The sequence below is a fragment of the Antennarius striatus genome, chromosome 3, assembly GCF_040054535.1.
Source record: "Antennarius striatus isolate MH-2024 chromosome 3, ASM4005453v1, whole genome shotgun sequence".
NCBI classification, from domain to species: Eukaryota; Metazoa; Chordata; class Actinopteri; order Lophiiformes; family Antennariidae; genus Antennarius; species Antennarius striatus.
Genome location: NC_090778.1, coordinates 2,554,128 through 2,574,129, shown reverse-complemented (window position 1 = coordinate 2,574,129; position 20,002 = coordinate 2,554,128). Strand labels below are relative to the sequence as shown.

General features: G+C 39.3%; 1 protein-coding gene across 2 annotated transcripts in view; it reads left to right on the top strand.

The window, feature by feature from the left end:
• Positions 1 to 20,002, top strand: part of zmat4a (zinc finger, matrin-type 4a) — a 96,777-nt gene that overhangs the window by 45,806 nt on the left and 30,969 nt on the right. For both annotated transcript variants that reach the window (XM_068311467.1, XM_068311468.1), the window contains one exon: positions 14,049 to 14,205. In XM_068311467.1, coding sequence (XP_068167568.1) covers positions 14,049 to 14,205 — 157 coding nt within the window. The remainder of the gene's footprint in view (positions 1 to 14,048; positions 14,206 to 20,002) is intronic.

Here is a 20,002-nt window from a genome sequence, read left to right as displayed (position 1 = left end):
AGTGATTTGATCATCATGACAAAAAATGATTGGTGAAAAGATGGTTTTATTTGGTTTGCGTTCAAAAATATTTATATTAACACCAAGAGCTAACCATTATTATAAAGTAGCATCAAGTCATAGATTATATTTTTCTGTAAATTCCAACAAAACTCAAAAACAAATAACCTTTAATGCTAACATTTAGCCACGGTTGACGGACATCAGTGTCCATTTGTCCGTCTGTAAATGTTAACTTATGACATCTAAAGGTTAGATCGTTTCTGGCCCCGGGGGGCGAACCCTGTGCCATTGGGTTTTCCTGTGCCGTTGAAGTTGATGCTATCTTTGTTGACCAAAGTTATGCTTCCAACAAGTTAAAATAGTCTTATCAGACTTTGAATTATCCTAAAATGTAATTTCTCTTGTTCTCCTTTTGGAAAAAAAAATGCTTGAAAGCAAAAGCGAGAATTTGTAATGTTTTAGTTTTGTTGTCGCGACCTGCAGTTGAAAACACTTCAGTTTACAGATTAGATATTTAAGAGCTGCCCATCAGCAGCACATTAACAAACAGCGACAAGAATAACCCCGACCTTTATTCTTCATCTGATGAAAGGAAATCATCAACAAGACTTGTTAAAAAAACACGATGACTCAAAAAAAAGGCGAGTCTGATTTTCATCTGGCCTTTAGACTCCTGAACCACCCGTTGACTGCGTTTGCAGCAGGATGACAAAAAAAAACAAGCAGTGATCAAACCAGAATCAGCCTCACACGTCGTTTCATCTCTGCTTTTTCTTTTTCTTTTTCCAAGTGTCACCATTAATCTGCGTTGGGTCTGCAGGCTGACCTTAGGCTCCTGGTGAAAGGGCACATTGCTTTGATGGAGGATGGCTCCACTTAATCTACACAGATGTGATGTGACCAGGCGGTGCTGATAAGGTGGCACCAGCTAAAAATAGTCCCGCTGCACCGCCTCCAGAGACCATGGGGAGTGCGTCTGGCCCGGCGTGGCCCGCGTCTGGACCGGGATGAGCTGATGCTGTCTGACAAGCGCACACGCTGCCGGTCATGCTCGTCGCTGCCGTAATCTGTTCTAACGCAGGGACCGAGTGTCAGTCAGGTCTCTTATTACGGGTTTTGAGTCTTCATAAAAGCAGAATAGCTAAGACCTAACACTGGAGTGGACGGATAATTCACTGTCCATTCACTCCTCTACTAAACACAGGCAGTACAACGGGCAGCACAACATAAGCAGCACAACATAGGCAGTACAACATAGGCAGTACAACAGGCAGCACAATTCAGGCAGTACAACAGGCAGTACAACAGGCAGTACAACATAGGCAGTACAACAGGCAATCAATGAATAAAGATAAATAACACCAAACACAAGTTACGACATTAACTTTGTTCAAAATTTTTTTGTCAGAGTTAAAATGGGCTGAACTTCTTGGGCCACATAAAACGATGTTTTGGGCCATACGTCAGCAGATCATGAAATATTAGAATTGAATGGATAGAAAGGAACATTTTTGGTGGATTTCACCGAAAAACGTTTTGTGTTCTATTACTATGTGTCGTAGTTGTCGTGGAGGAAATCATCTTTAAATGAAGGACCTGCTGCTGAGGTACATTTTATTATGGTGCACATCATGATTTGAATGTTTTTATGTGACAGTGAAAAAAAAAATCGATAATGGATGATGTTGGGGAAAAATATATCTGTATTTTAAAAGATACAGGAACTTTTACTGATTGATTTACAAACAGTGCCTCAAGCCTTCAAAGTCATAAGTCTGAAAAGTTATTTTAAATGAAAAACAAGTTCCAGTGTAATTACCTTTTCAAGGCTTTATCTTTAGAAGTAATAAATGTATGGATCAGTAACGGTGAACACATGAACGTTACACACATTGTTGTATTCACGTAAAGGTCAACTTACAGTGGCCTTGAAGTGCGAATAACAATTTTTTAAAAATGGGTAAACACAACAGCAAATAAGAACACAACAGCATATAGGGAAGCAGATCAACTGAAACAGAAAAACCATATTTTGTTTGTGTCAAACAAACAGTTGTAGCGTGTTCATTATCTTGCCTCACGTGTCATTCCGTGTGGTAACACAAGATGTGACAGAAACTCATGCAGATGTGATGTCGACGCTGAAACGATGTTTGGTCCCATTTGATTTAAATATTCCTGGCTCCTCTCCCTGTGACATCACAGCTAATGATGGAATATTCACAAGAGCCTTTAGAACTTTGATCATCGTGATTACTATTTTTTTTTTTCTCACCAGAGCAATCCTTTCATCCAGGGAGACAGATTAGTTCATGCATTTTGCTTTTCAAGCGTTCTGATTACACATGCATTAGAATATTTTATCATCTCATTTTTGCTCTTTTCTATGCACATCCAGTAAATACAGAAGAGACATTGTTTTGGAAGATGCAAGTAAAAGCAGGCACAGCCTGAAAGTCACCTGAAAACATCTGCAGACTCTAATCAGGAGCTTTCCTGTAAGAACACTTCAGATTCAGGATGCCATGCAGGTAGTAATTACTCTCTGGGTGTTTTCTGTCCGCTAGAACAGGTCAGTCTCAGGACGCTGATGCTTTGTTGTGGATTTACTTCCCTTTAAAGTTGGTAAATTCTACTTCTGTAGAAAATACTATATAATTTCAGTGAATATTATCAATAACCAAAAAGGATGGCTGACACCAAACTAGAGAAGGGAAGAACCTTCTGAATCAACCTTCTGGATCTGGACCTAAATTTAATTACAGTATACCGTCCAGAACATGCAGTATGTCTTTTCTGAGCCATGCCTCATTCAACCAAAATGTCCAGCAGTGTTTGGCTAACCCTGCTAACAATCCCACAAAGAAACAGGCAAACAAGACATGGAAGATGATCGGCTGCTGTTGGTTACTTTGTCTACAAATAAAGGTTTTAGAGGCAAATGTTTTTATATGATTGTATGGAACTCTTTTAAACCCGATAGACGATAACACCAAGGAAGGTACTTGGAGCTTTTGCTCGTATTTTAATGTTTGCTTTGATATTGTGACCACAAATAAATATATTTCCACCTTATCATATGTTTTCCATGTTGGTTCTCATAATCAGGAAGTCAGATTTTATATCATTTAAATCATGAAACACTGATGAAGTTCCTCCTGTTGAACATCAGCCTCCAGAGAAGTTTTTATTTGTCTTAGAATGTAACTGAAGGCTTTTGTTGTAGAGTCTCATTAAAACCACTGACACCCTGCCTGAATGGTTCCACAGATGCTCGGTAATGTCTCGCCCTTGGAGTTCCCTCCACCTCAATATGGAGATGATAGTCATTACATTACATCAGCACAAGTTATTTCTCCCACACTGCTGCATAATTAGGGGCTAAGGGTGACTCCTAAACATGGTATTGATTGTACTGGTGTGTTTCAGGGCGGGTCATGATGGAATAATTTGTGTTTTAAGATGGGCTCGTGCTACGGTCCAACCCAGACGGACTGCACCCCTTTGGAGGGGGAATTTGTTTTGGAAATTTGTTTTGGCATTTGATCGATCCCCCTGATTGGCTCGTGTTATCTAGTGAGGCAGGATCTGCTGGTGGAACTAATAAGAGAAAGAGATCATTGATCCTTTGGGATCCATGAATCTCCAAAGGTTGTTAAAGTGTTTTAGTTTAGACCAGACTGAACCACAGACGTTAAATTAATGAAATGATGCTGTTGGCAGATCAGAACAGGATGGATGTGATTAATAATTTATACATTGATGTTGTATATGTTCACACTCTTAATAGTTTCTCCTAGTTATTATTATTATTATTATTATTATTATTATTATTATTATTATTATTATTATTATTATTATTATTATTATTATTATTATTATTATTATTATCATCATTATCATTATCATTATCATTATTATTATTATATCTATAATTCTCATTATTATTGCTATTATTATTATTATTGTTAATATTTTTAATATTAATATTATTCCCTTTCCCTATTGTCTTAATTTTCTTCGATGAATATTTCCCATTATTCTTAATTACATTACACGTTTTGCTTTCTAATCAATGCACGATTTTAATAATTTCTCTAGCTGAAGTTACTCCCATCACAAATGTCCATCTGTGCAGGCTTGCCCAGTCCGCTGGCCAATTCTGGTGTTTGCCTGACACTTTATTCCACTGCCACTTTCCATTAAATCAGGCCTGCAGGGTTTTCACTGGACGCCGGTAAGGTTAGACTGGAGATGGCTCAGGTGTCCCACACCGCCCTGACTGAACTAGGAATGACTGCAGTCTTATGCTTCATTGCCTAAATCTCTCCTTGAGCAATATCTGACAGACTGCACACTTGGCATACACCCGCAATATATACCAAGCACACCCACATTTATTACATTTATCCATACTAATTCTGCAGTATGACCTGAGAGCAGCAGATTAATGAAGTTTAGTGTGAGATTACTCCAAGAAAGTATAACGTAAAATAAAGAAATGATGGTTTTCTGCCAGAAGTTGTTGTTTTGGGTGTGTGACTGCCTCAAGGAGGGAGTTGAAGTTGGGGTCTTGCTCATATGTCACAGGAAAATGGGCCGTGAAGTGGACAGGCGAGTTGGTGCTGTGTCAGCAGTATTAATGTGCTGTATTGAGTCATGTTAGTGCACAGGGAGCTGAGCCGGAAGGCAAAGCTCCAGATTTTTCAGTCACTCTTTGTTCCGGCCCTCACCTGTCTGGATTGTTACAAGTGGCTGCAATCGGTTTCATTCGGTGGCAGCACTCAGTTTAGAGATGAGGATGTTGATCTTTGAGTGCCTGTTACTTCACATCCTAAGGACCCAGCTTAGGTGGTCCAGGCATTTGATTAGGACGCCTCCAGAGGGCTTCAAGAGGCAGCCATAGAGCGGATCATATAGGGTCCTCACTGGGGGGAGATGACATCTGGTGTAGGAACACCTTAGGATCCCTGATGGGGAACTGGAAAATGTTGCTGGTGAGGGGAATGTTTGGAATTGGAACCTCGGAAAAAAAAGAAAATTGATCTATAGCAACAGAATAAAAGGTACCTTTGCATCTAAGCTTGTACAGGATAAGCCTGTTTGGTCCAAATAGAATAAAGAGTTAAAATAAAGATGGATCATTCAATTACAGTACTTTGTACACTATAAGGCGCACTGGACTATAAAGAACACCTTTAATGAATGGTGCATTTAAAAAATTAATAAATTAAAATAACTAAATAAATAAAAAAATCATATATAAGGTGCACTGGATTATAAGGCACACCTTCAATGAATGGCATATTTAAAAAAAAAAGGAAAGATAAATTAACAAAGGCACACAGTCGTTTTTTTGAGAAAATTAAAGGCTTTTAACTGCGCCTTATAGTGCGGAAAATATTGTATTGCTTGTCAATAAGAATTACTCTAAGAGTATCAGAGTTATGTAGTTATCTATGATGCATCAATATGGCTTTACTATTTATGATGTCATTATATAATAGAAGTAACTTGGATGCAGAGACTGAAGAATAGTTTGAACTCATGCCCAACTTTTTTAGCCACCTCTGCTTGGAAACGCTACTTTAAATCCCATCTGTGTTGTGTGGTATTTAAAAAGACGGCTGTTAAATATCACTTTAAGCATCACCACTGACAGATAAATGAACACAGACTCTATTGTACACAAAGCTGGATAAAAATAAAGGCGCCTCAGAGAGTTGGACATTTTAACAAATGATTCCAGAGACCTCAAATGCCAATTTTGTGTTTTGTGAAAAATGAACCAAAGATAGGATGATAACTTTTTTGTTTCCTCCAACTGCATTTTGTAGTTCCCTTCAGGTAGTCTCAAAGGGGATGAATGTAAATTGCCCAGTCAGTCTTGGAAGTGTTTCATTATTCCCAGTGAAAGGTAAAGCTTTACCACCAACACGCAGGTCTGAGACTAAAGTTATGCTCTTTCAATTTATGTGATTTGCAGCGTAGTGCATTTTTATCTGCAGAACCAATTTGCCATTTAGTCTGTTATCATAGCATTTGGTGTAAAAACTATGCTGTATGTGTTCTTAAAATAATCGCTTATCATCCACAGTCGTTTTCAAAACTGATTGTATTCAAGACGCCGCCTGGATCTCATCAAGGTGAGCAGCTCCAACAATGGAAAACTAATTTGGGTGAAAATGTCAGCTTGGTGGTTCATTAGAAGTGCTGAGCGTGCATTCATTACAGCTGTACATTCTGCTGAGTTTGTGTAACTGATCGGAAAATCCTCCAAGATCCTCATTCCCAGCATGAACCTGCTGTTAAAAATGTAGTTCCACTGTCAGAAAGGTGGACGAGCGGGGAATTATTTAACCTTGTGAAAAAGACAAAGAGAAGGTAGCAGATGTTGGACTATTAATCAACAACCTCATGCAAGAACTTTATTTATGCTTATTCTAAATCTCTATTTTCTCCTTGATGTGTACTCCCCAGGAAATTTGAAATCAGTTTGAATTTATTTCACAGGGGGGAAAGTACATCCATGGAAATCTGTTGTGTCCAATCCCTCATGTACAGTATTTTCATTTTCCGCACTATAAGGTGCACCTGAAAGCCTTTAATTTTCTTAAAAACCAACAGTACGCCTTATAATCCAGCGCACCTTATGTATGTGTGTATATATATATATATATATATATATATATATATATATATATATATATATATATATATATATATATATATAAAAATTAATTATTATTGTCTTTTTGTATAGGCCGTTCATTGACGGTGCACCTTATAATCCAGTGTGCCTTATAGTAATTTTGTGTTGAAGTGCAAAACAGAGGACAGAGATTCAGACAATGACGGCATGTCTTAGAGTTTAGTTTTAATAAATACAATTTAAAGTTCATCAAAGGAATGGGCATTCAAAGGTCAAAAAATAGATGGGCATTCCAAAAGGACAAGAAATTATGGGAAGAAGGAAAAGAAATCTAAAGTCTAAAACGGTTACGGTCCAAAAAGACACAAGGGAGACACACGTTACTCTCATGATGGGCCTCATTCTCCTCAATCTCCATCAACATAACCCCCCCAAGTCTGGCAAACTATTTGCTATTATGCTTCCATCATTCATTCAGAGTTATATTTGAATATAACAAAATTACTGCAAGATCTGATGTGATTAAACGCCATACAAATAAAGGTTGATTGACTGATTGATTGATCTGTGGTAAACTAGAAAAGCACTTTCCTCTACCGTTGCAGCATTACGCCTGGAAAAACACAAATGGATCAGAACTACAAAAATTGTAACCCTTTGTTATCTGCATGCATTTTGTGCATATTCCACCGTTTCTATCTACCTTAAAAACTAGCATCTACATCCACCGCACAAAAAATACTAGTTTATACAAAATATCTTAAGGATTATGTAAGAATAATCTAAAGACAAGAAGTCTGAATACAGGATGAGACGATGGAGAAATGAAGCTATAACACAAGAACATTATGAAGACATGAGAGTGACACACACACACATGCACTTGTCAGAGATGAAAATAATAAATAAAATAAACCAACATCTTGTTGAAGTGATGCATGAACAGGTGACTCTGTGGAGAGGTCTCTGATAAAACAGGTGAATGATGTCACTCGACTTATCAATGAAGAACTCATCAGTCTTTGAGGCTTTCTTGCATGTGGCCAGAAGAGTAAAAACTAAAGCAGATAAACAAAGTTCATTTTACCTCCAGAAAGTAGTACATCCCTGGGATGCGCTTCAAAAAAAATTGTGCATCCCAAAAGTAATAACAGAATATACGGTAGAAGCCCTATATTCTGTAAGGATTGAATTTTGCCAGTAGTACAATATAAAAACTAAACAACAGTTAATTTTAATGATTTTATTTATAACAATGCCATAACTGAATTACATATTATTTTAATCAAAATGCTGATTTTTGCTGGTTTTCACTTGGCTTCTTCCGCATCTTAAGAATGATTTAGACACTTTTACGAACTTGTAGCGTGTCAAGGTTGTCCTATGTTCTGTGTTGAGTAAGAAGCTTGCAAACAGTCCTTGGTTGATTTAATTAATGTTTATTTTGTTTATATCTTCAACTATTTTCCTACTATTAGTTGTTTTTGAAAATGTGAATTCCTTTTTGCGTGAATCTCTTCTTGGATTGGATGGTTATCTTAAAATTTGGCTTTTGTGAATAAACTTTTTTGATCATGCTTCCCATCCCCCACTCCATCCTCCCGCCTCCGTCAGAAGTGCAGCGCTGCAGTTATATCCTGCCAATGCACGACTCCAATTATATTCCAAAAGAGTTGGATCGAGCTACCCCACACACACACACACACACACACAAAACATTCACCCCGTCATACGTGAAGCGCTGAAACACGGCAGAGGCAGGATGTGGTGTGTTTCAGATGACTCATGGATTTTTATGGAACCAAAGGAGGGAAAAAGAAAGAAAAGTGAAACAGTTGTGCTGAGCTTATCAAGAAATCTTCCATTCTTCCAGCCTGGATCCGTGATTCTTCTGTATATTTAACTGTAATTCTCAATCTGGCAGCGAACATCCACCTCCTGCTCCATTAATCTCATTCCCTCCAATTAGCTGGCAGGTTTTTTGCCAGTTTGTAATTAACCATGAAATTATGGATCCTTCCTACTTTGAGACGGCGTCTCATCTCCTGGTGTATTTTTGGTCTCCTTCCTGAATGTGTGTGTGCACGTGTGTGTGTGTGTGTGTGTGTGTGTGTGTGTGTGTGCGTGTGTGTGTGTGTGTGTGTGTGTGCGTGACTCAGTTTGCAGTGTTCTTTTCCTTATCACATACTGTGGGAGGAAGAGCTGTGCCTTTGTCTCTTCATCATGCAGACATATATGTGCGCGCGCACACACACACACACACACACACACACACGCACACACACACACACACACACACGCACGCACACAAAGGTTCACCTGATTACATGGTATAACCCTGCTGATGAAACTAATCTGCGCCCAAACCATCTTTAGTTTTATGAACCATACAAGATGAAGTATATTCCGTTGTGTGTGTGTGTGTGTGTGTGTGTGTGTGTGTGTGTGTGTGTGTGTGTGTGTGTGTGTGTGTGTAATATAAGTTCATGAAAACTATTAATTTAGTCTATTTTCTTCATTTTTTAAGTGTTTTTCTTGACTGCAGTGCTTTTAGTTTGTAGATGTGGATGTTAGATTTGTTTTATCCAATCACATTTCAGCCTGTACTTGTTGCCGGGATCAGTCTAATCTACCCAGAGGCTTCAGAAGCCGTGTTGCTGTTCGATATAACTTAATAACTTAAACTACATTAGCAGTGGGACTGCTTCTTCATCCAATCCCACTTCCAGATTAAATTTCCAGGACCTGCTGGTCCTAGACAGACACTTCTAGCTGGTCTCTGCCTGGAAAAGGGTTTATTTATCGTGTCCAAACCAGTTGTGACCACTGGTACCACTTGAGATCTTCCTGTAAAAAAAAAAAAAAAGACAAAGACGGATTTTATCCTGAAATAACTAACATTTTTGGTGAGTATGATGATGTGTTTTATTCTAGACTACTCCTGATGATTTGGGTGGTCCAGTTGTGGTTCTATTTTTTGGAAACTCACTCTTCTCTCTCGCTTCTAGTCTAATTCCAGGTGTGAGATTGATTATTCTGACAAAAACTTTTTTTTTTTTTTTTTTGTCAGTGAACTCGCAATGGAAAAGTGAAAATGTGCCGTTTGTGTAGAAACCGAGGTCTTCCCTGAATAATGTAGCTGTTGTAACGCTGATGAGTCTCAGGTTTTTGGAGGTAATTAATCAAGCATTGTTGCTATTCAAAGGACCTTGGTGAGATATTACTCATAGTGAGATTGTAATGAGTACAAAAAAAAAAAATCTATTTTCACACACCCACAATTGTTTGGCTGGATTTGACCTTCACAATAAAATATATCTTCTGTTGCAATTCAGTAAAAATATTGTCACCTAGTAATATTGTGTTAGAAATGACTGTCCTGGAATGAGAGCTGTCTGTGCTGAATATATGGACATTTATTCACATTACTTATTGCCTATTTTGACATTGACAAAAACGTTTTGAACAAAGTTAATAATCTAATGTATTTAATGTTATTTTTCTTTATTGATTGATAGTTTGATCCTTGATTGATGGAGTTCTGTGGGTTTAATAACCTGAAAAATTAAAATGATTTATGTTAGAACAGAGAAATAAAAATATTTTTCAGTGTTTTTAACTTATTCAAGTTACAAACATTTTTTTGTAATGTTTGTAACTTGAATAAGTAATAAATTCAGTTATTTAACATTAAGGAGTAACTACATTTATGTTACATTACATTGAGTTACATTTATTAGTCACATCTGGCCCTTTGAGGACAGCCGTTATGCTGATGTGGCCCTCGGTGAAAATGATTTTGACACCCCATGACTTAGACTGATATTTGCTGAATCATGTTAACATGACACGTGAAATCTGTTAGCTAAATCCTCTCGTCATGTTTGCATGCATCATTTTCATCGTCCTCACTGTGGCGGCACAAAAACATGAAATGTTTGAATATGAATGAATATAAATAAATGAATTTGAATTTTTTGGTATTTGATTAAAATTGACACTACATTGGTTTCACAGTGAGTGATTGAATTTAAACGTGGACACATCTCCACTACCTCCTTCTGTATTTAAAGCCAAAGCGTTCTGGATACCCATGCTGGTACGCTCCACCCGTGATTTCATCTGGAAACAGGAAGTTGTTCAGTGGTGATCACGCGGTGTTGCTATGGCGAAACACGACTCACGCTTTTTATAGCAACACACAATCTAGTAAAACCAGAAAACATGCTTTTCTTCACACAGAACTATTACCGTGGCGTGTATGTGTGTGTGTGTGTATGTGTGACTGTTGTTATTGGTGCTTTCAGGTAAAACAATGGGGGGGGGGTGTTGTTATTGATGCTTTCAGGTGGAACAATGCAATTTGTACGGGTCAGCTTTTTCTCAATCACCTACCGTACATACAACACGAGTGGAGACCAAGGGCGAGCTCTGATTGGTCGGTTTAAAGTATAGTATGGCGTTGTTTCTTCCCTTTTGTATGAATGTTTAATCTGACAGAGTGGCCTCTTGACAGGCTGAGTGGGGAGGACTGATTCAAATCGACTGTGACACGACCGCAGTAACACATTATCCACTGAAAATGTTCCAACATCCAGCTGGGATGGAGAGCTGTGTGTTCGCTTCCTCACATTTATGACGTATTTTATTTATAAATTGTTTTGTTGGGAGCCGGGACAGTTTTCTTCTGTCATGAAAAAGTGAATCAAGATCACCCAAGAGGTGATTTCACCAAATGTGGAAAAAATTCTGCTGGCAGTCAAATCTTGTTTTCACCATTTAACCTTCAATTACCGTAATTACTCACCTCATTAGTGGAAGTGTTGCAGGAGGTCTGTTGTGTTGCTGCTGGTGTATCAGGCTGAACGCTTATGTTGGGCCTTGGTAGAAAGTCACATGTCCCTCCCCTGGGAATGCTGGGTAGTACCGATGAACAGTGGATTTAAAAGGACCCTATTGTTAATTAGTTGGAGACTTTCAGAGATGTAATGAAATGGTTTATGTCCTTTTATAAGAAAATGATGTTTCCAAATATTTTGCTTTACTCCAGTATAATTAAGTCTCATTACAATAAAGTGGTACCTCTACTTACGAAATTAATTGGCTCTGAAAGAAATTTCAAAAGTAGAAAATTTTGTAAGTAGAGACACGTTTTCCAAGCCCCCCAAAATTCAGACAGAAATGTTTTATAAAGCATAAAAGTGCATCACAACATGTAACAAATACATGTTAAGATTAGATTATTACACAATAAATGAGAGTTGTGCATAACGTAAAAAATAAAGAATAAAAACGACGGTCATTTACCTTTTAACTGCTGCCCTCATTGTTTTTTGCCCTCTTTGGTTCATGCCCTCTTGCCCCCCCCCATGAACAACAGAGTGAATTCCAGTCCTCCTTCTGAACTTCTCCAACCACCCACGCGACGCCTTAAACTCCTTAAACTTCCTTTTGTTTTAATAACGTAGTGATTGTAGATGCATTAAGGACATATTCTTTGGTGAGATCAACCAAACGCATCCCTTTTTCATGCTTTTCTATCATCTCTTGTTTTGTTTGTACGGACAAAAAAACTCTTTTCTTCGTCTTTTCTTTTCCTCTTTTCTCCGTCACTTTCTTGTGGTCTATAGTGAATACTCTAAAAGTTAATATATTTACGTGAAACTATCAGAACACCTCATGGGTCGAGGGCCGAATGAGGAGGACGCTGCATAGACACCTATCTAGCTCCACACAGAGGTCCCTCTCAGCCAATGGGATTCCAGGATGCTAGGTAATAGCCAATGGCAGAGCAGCTATGAGAATGTTGCATTCAGGAACATGTGGGAGCTGCGAGTATCAGCTCATACTATATTTTTACCTTTCGTAACTCGAAATTTCCTTCGTAACTAGAGGCAATATTTTCCTGTTGAGGCGTTTCGTAAGTAGAAAATTTCGTATGTAGAGACATTCATAAGTAGAGGTACCACTGTAGTTTTATGTACAGTACACAGAAGTAAATCTGTCATCTGTTAGTGAGCAAAACCAAAAAAACCTGTGGATGGATTTATTTAATATTTTCACCCAACAGTTTTTAATAGTTTTGGCTTGTAGCTTCGGAATTATGCAAAATATATGTCAATCAAAAGCTTTGATCGATCTCCTGCATGAAACTTTCTGAATATCACAAACTAAAATGGGTTGGTAAAATGGGTTGGTATTATTAACGAAGTATTTTCAGAATAAACTTTCCACCAAAGTTGCCTCTTTGTCTCTCTCCCTGATGTTCACAGACAGGCTCTGAAGGGATGCGTTTCTGCTGTTTGCTGATGATGTTTTGTTGTTATCACATGATGACCTTCATAAAGTATTGGAGATATATATGATCAAGGATTAATACCTTTTAAATCTGAGTTCTGAGCAAAACAGAATGAAAATGAATGTCTGCCTGGAAGGATTAAGTGTTTGGGGCTCTTTCTGCCTGAGTTAAGTGAATAATGAAACGTCCAATCCGTTTGTTCCTTCTTACATTTCTCTTGACAGAAAAGAAAATGATCTCAGTACACAGATCACAGACTAATTCAGTGAGTCAAAACGTCTTCCTGCGTCTTAATTGAATAGGATTGAGTGTTGCTGAGAGTAATGGAGTAACGGTGCTGAAACAACCTATTGGTTTGTCTGAGCAGAGCGAAATGCAAATGCATTTAAAAGCTGTAGAATAAATTCAGACAGACCTGACAGCTGTTTTACAAACAGTGTAAATCGTTTCACATCAGAAGTTAGCATTCTGAATTAGCTTAGCTGCTGTCCACATTATTTTTGACACCAACTAGACGGATGCTTGAACTCTCAATCAGACCACTGTATACTACTACACATTCTACGTGTTCAATTGTCCTATTGACTGTCAATCTCCATCAGATGATGTATTACTAAAAAAAAATAAAAATTGTAACTATCTAAAACGCTCTACTGAAAATTAAATGTTTTCCAAAATGACATTAACATCAGATAATGATGTTAAAATGTTTAACAATGTGATGGAAGCTTCAGTCAGAACACATTGGCTCGTAGTCTCGGAAAAGAAACGCTAACAGTGAGAAACGTTGATCAGGAAGGTGGACGAGCTCATTATCTTAGTTAGTCTCAAGCCGAGACAATCCAACTGAAAAGACACGCACTCACATTCCTCCGGCTTCAGCTCACTGGATAAATCTTTAAGAGAGCACCAGGCGGAGGAAGAGACATCTGAGCGAGGTCATGGAGGTCACCCCCACCCCACTCCTCAGTTCTTCCTCAGAGTTGCTTCCTTGCAAGGAAGTCATGTCTTCTCCCTCTGGTTGCTCAGTAAAAAGGTAAAAGTCATGGTGGACTCTTCTGTGTATCATTGATTCGATGTGACTTTGTTTTTCAGGGCAGCGATGAGGGCGACGTGGACAAGAATAAGTGCTGCACGCTGTGCAACATGTCCTTCACCTCAGCGGTGGTGGCACAGTCACACTACCAGGGTAAAATCCACGCCAAGAGGCTAAAGCTGCTGCTGGGGGAGCAGCCTGCCATCACAAGCAAAGGTAATAGTCCCTGTTAAAAATACACCGTGGGTATAAGCTCAATGTCTCCAAAGGAGATTCATTATTGATCATTTAGACGGCTGTTCTTAACACGTTCTAAAATTCATCATTGCTTCAAAGCGGTGATGTATTGTAATTGTCAGTGTTCGTGTGTTAGTCTGTTCGTTCGTCCGTCCGTTGGTCCACCAAATATCTTCGCAACCGCTGCAGATAAATAAAGTTATACTCTACTCTAGATAGAAAGATGCAACAAGAAAGATGAGTAGAACTGGTGCTTTGATCTAGGTTTGATCTATGGTCAAAGCTAGTGCGTAGCTTTGACCTACCCTGAAAGGTCAAAGCTATGCACTTGTCAGGTACTACTGTCAGGGTCCCCTCACCTCCCTTCACGGGATGTTGAAGTCTCTGACCGCCTCGGTTCTTGTTATGACCTGTTATGGGACTGTGTTGGTAAGAATCTGGGAATGTGATGGTTGTCACTATACAGGAGTTACAGTTCAATATATTCCAGCCCCTCAGGCAGTACATTGTTTCATAAGTCGGTGGTCATTTTATTTTTGCTAACACTGTACCCAGTATTTTTTGTGTGAGTGAGAGTCATATGTCTCTGGATGGACTACACCACTGGTTTATATTCAGAGGATTCAAGTGTATTACACTGTATGCTGAGGCAATTCTTATTAAGAACATTTTTAAATCAAAATTCTGTCAATTTTCGGTGCTGCTACCTTTGCTGGTATATTCCTGTCATGGACAACTGCCCCCTGGGGCAGTTCTGAGCTGGTTTAGTTCAGAGATGGTGAAACAGGTTGTTCATGAAGTTTTCGTGAACTGCAACTGATCTGTTTATCGTCCACCTATTTGAACCCAAACAAGGATAATCCCCATTTTGCATTCGTTCATCCATTCATCCATTCATTCATTCAAAAATTCTTTTTTCATTCTCTCCATCCACCTTTTCCACTTTTATATATGACACGGGTCGCTAGAGCCTATCCCAGCAGACTTACAGGTGAGAGGCAGCGGACACTCCGGGCACGATGCCGGTCTTGCAACAGCCCAATGATGTTAACTTGCAGGCCTCCACTTTGCTGCCTGATGGTGTTTGCTGTTATTTTTTCAGCTTTGTATTGCAGATTAAGTGGGACCACTGCTCCGTGAACAGCCTTTAAGATGTCATTGTAGACAATTTCATCTCACACATTCTGAAGTTAGAGTCAACCACAAACATCAGGGGGCCTGGACCCTAGCACACTTTCTGGCTTGTCTCATGTAATTTTAGATTTTCTTTTTGCTGCCTTCCATAAAATGAAAGTTAAGAGTTTAAATTGAATGTAACTGACCAACATAACTAAAGATGTGTCTAAAGCAGACATTTTACCGATAAGGAAAATTAATGTCCTCCTCCGGACAGTAGTATCACACTGCCAGTGCCTGGGTGGGTATTGGATGTTACTTGAGAAGAGAAACATCAATTTAAGAACTGTGTGGTCACTTCCTTTAAGTTTAAATATTAGTTATCATTTTACTGACTCCAATCCACTCTCACTGCTGAGTTCACGCTGGGACATCAGCTCCATACTCTTCCTCACTGCTCAACTGGGGGGACATAGTGTGAGCCCAAACCCACATGGAATGTTGGATGAAAAGTGTTTGTGGAAGTGGAAGGATAAAAAACTACTGCTGCTGCTAATGGTGCAGGCTCTACAGTAATACCATGTTGATATCTGTGATCCAGTACTCAGTAAACCCCTCCCTCCATGAATAACCTGATAGTTCCTAAAGGATGAATCCGAAGAACATTAGAAATCACGCTTCCCATTTTCGTTCTATGACGTATGACAATGTTACCTGGGATGGTTTGGTTGATGTCCAGAGGACAAGTCTCCAACTCCAAGTGTCAAGAGTTTTTGAAACATCGACAGTGTTGAACTTGGAACTTGAAAACAGAGTTAAACTACAACCGAGGCAATCAGAGACTGCAACATCCCACGACACCTCTGAACGCAAAAATTTTACCCTGACCTTTTTGCATAAGTCAAAGATAAAACCTAGTGGTCTGACCTATTGCCTGTTGTCTACAGTCTTACTCACACTGGCCTTCTCCCTCGTCTTTCTATCTTATCCGGTTCCTGAGTGTACAAAAGTAGAAATTTGACCTTGACCTGGTTTTCTCTTGACCTGGGCTTTAAAACATTAGTGAACCTCCAACATCTGGAGTTTCCACCAACAGGAGGAGATTTTGCCGGCGCCACCAGAGGACGCTTTGATGGTGGGTCCAGAGTACGGAGAGGACATCGATCTGAATCATTCTGGTGGTGGATCTTTAGGGCCACATGTTGATTTGTAATTTTACAATTTCATGTGAAATGTTAAATTAATCACTTTAATCAATTTGTTCTTCAGTTCCATCTCATGCCTTTTCCTCACATCATTCCTTCAACGCAGAAGCATTCTATCTCGATTATTTGGATCTTCTTAGCATGTCGATGTTGCCTCACAGAGCTGCCGGCACACTTTATATCATGTGTTACGGCACCAATTACAACTTTCTAACAGCTGCGTGTGTGTTTGCATGTGTGTGTGAGAGATAGTGATGCATTGTGAGCGCTACTAAAACTCTGTTTTCAAAAGATACCTATGTTTGTGTATCAGGGGCCAAAGCGATGACTGAGAAGTGATTCTAATACATATATTTTGATAAAGCTCACAGGCTTTATGGGATATAATCCAGATAAACAGTGGATGCACTTGCATATTTTGCCTTGTAGAAGAATGAACTAATCTTGACAGAGTAATGCTCTCTCTCACCTCAGTTATAGTTTACTGTCAAGAGAGACAGACACCAATGATTTCCTCTGAAGTGAATGTTTGTTGACTCACGTCGTGATTTGTCATTGAAGACAGAGATAATTATGTTTTCGTGGTGGAGAAGCCGTTTGATGACATTTTACACTTCCCTTTCTAACGACGGTGCGCAGAGGACAGAGCTCAGAGCTCAGGCAGCCCTCTTCTGCTATTTTGCTGTTTTTGCCACACGTCAGCAGCAGGCACAACCATTAAACATGCAATCTGTGCCCAATGGTTCAGAACAGAGGCAGCTCCATGACAGCCAAAGGAGGACGCGACGCAACCATCAATCGCTCTGACATCCTGCAAACTGCTGAGGAGACTCCCCCCACGGAACGTGTGGCACAGGAAAAACAACCCCGCATTCAGTCAATTGCAGCAGATTCCGTTCAGCGTTTAGCATTGCCATCCATTACCTTCCATAACTTCCATCAATATTGATTTAAAGGTAGTTATTCAGTTCATTTCATAAAGGAAAAGCCTCGGTTTAATTCATCAGAGGACATTGGACCATTTCCTCAATATAAATCAATAGCAAGACACTAATACCTTAATTTTAATCTGTCTCACTATCAGTGAAAACAAATATATGCACAGAGACCACCAGAACAGGATATAGTCTGTCTCTTTTGAGTTTTTTTCAATTTTCACACTACCTGCATTCTTTTCAAAGTAGGACACATGTGTCAAACTCAAGGCCCGGGGGCCAAATGTGGCCCGCCACCTCATTTTATGTGGCCCGTGAGAGCATAAAAGTTCAATGTCTAAAATAAAAGTCAAAAGTGTGCTTTGACAAAAAAATAAATTTCCCATAATTCTGTAATTAAGCCCATTTTAACTTTGACAAAAATGTTTTGAACAAAGTTAATGTCCTAACTTGTGTCTGATGTTATTTTTATTTATTCATTGATAGTTTGATCCTTGATTGATGGAGTTCTGTGGGTTTAATAACCTGACAAATTAAAAGGATTTATGTTAGAACAGAGAAACAAATGTATTTTTTCTTTGTAACTGTAATGTTTGTAAATTTAATAAGTAATAAATTCAGAGTATATTAACAGTCTGTTGTACTGCCCGAGTTTTGCTGCCTGTTGTACTGCCTGTGTTGTGCTGCCTGTGTTGTACTGCCTGTTGACCTTGGGTCAGAGAGGACTTCAATTTCATCTGTGCTGTATATATATATGCTACATTTGTCAATAAAGCTGACTTTAACTTTGAGTTTAAGGAGGAGTTACATTTATTTTACATTAAATTGAGTTACATTTATAAGTTACGGTACATCTGGCCCTTGGAAGACAGCCATTATGCTGATGTGGCCCTCAGTGAAAATGAGTTTGACACCGCTGACCTAGGGGAACATCCAGCTTTGGACTGGGCTTCTTTTCTCCTTACTGTAGAGGCTACCAGACACAGTGTGTCTAGAACAGAAGATGTCAGGAGGATAAATCTGAGGGCCTGAGAGGTCCAGACTATCGATCACTACATGAGGAACACAAACGACCTGGCGGAGTTCCTGCGTTGATCAGCCTGCCGCTGGGCCTGTATCGTTGTTCCAGTCTGCTGTCAGACAGTGTTGAGATGCAAACACTCCAGCCTGAAACAGTGATGGTTCGCACAGGCGTAGACAGAGAAGACATTAAGACGGCATCTCTCTTATCATGAGCCTCATAAACTCAGCTGTTTTTCCCCTTGAACAGCCATTATTCATTGTTCTTTTGGGTCTAACAAACCCCATTCAAAACACACAACGAACATTTTGAAAATGCGTTGTCATCAATCTTGAAATCCTGGTGCGGGGAAGCTCCTGGTAAGCTGTTCTGCATTTCAGACAAACATTTTGAACAAGTGAGAATTTCCTCTTGATGGTTGAAATGAATGTTTAATGTTGCTCCCTGAGGCGGTATATCCTCTGCTATCGTATTAGCCCTTATAAGCTCACAAATAATTCTTATTTGCCCTTTAAATCAGACACAGTTGTACGACTCTTTCCACTGACCCATACTGCATGTGCATGTGAATGTCAACCACTGGTGTTGTCATGTGCTGCAACAACACTGCTTAAGCAGTGTTCACTTATCTTTATATTCACCCACATCAGTTCTCTGAGCACCACTTCTAAATTCTGACCTGTTCTTTTAGCATAATATCTGCCATTAATGTCTGTTCCCTTAAAGTCCTCAGCTTGTTACCATTTGAACACCAGTTATAGTGTATGAGTCATGGAGGTAATACTCGAAAGTACCCCTTAGTGTTCCCTGCTGTTTAAAACCACCCAATGGGCTGCTTCAGCCTTTGCAGTATGTGATAGTTATATGCACATACAGTGTAAGGGCATTGGTGACATTCTCCAGCAACTGGATTCAATGGAGGAGAAGCTTTAAATGGTGTCATTGTCTTGTTATGAATTGGTGAAATGATGCCGGGAGCTGGAATGGAATAAAATACGATTGACAAATAGAGACTCAGCTGACACGAATAATGAGACTGGGTTTATTTCTGCATCCATCCAGCCGTGGTAAATGGACTGCATGCCTGACGACTTCAGGTGCTTTTAATCACTAGCCAGCCTTCACCTGGTGGGGGTGTTGCCCAAGGATATTTGGACACGCACACTACTTGACTGGGTATTGAACCACCAACCTCCTGATAAGTAGATGAACGCACTGCTACTGAGCTACAGCTGCTAATCCATCCATGCATTTACTCACCAATTTAACGTTAGTGTGGTGCAGTGTAGATAGATGACCAGGTGTAACTCTGTCAGAGACTCGGCATTTGGATCCAAATGCAGCTCTCACAGACGGATAAGTTCAAAATGATCGTTTTTCAGGTTCTTAAGCGAGCAATGGTGCACAGAACAGTTGTGAAATAGACTGAGTCCAGGTAGGGCGAAGCAAAATTAAGGTCGGTGTCAGAAAGCCAAAGTAAAATCCAAGACGGGGACAGA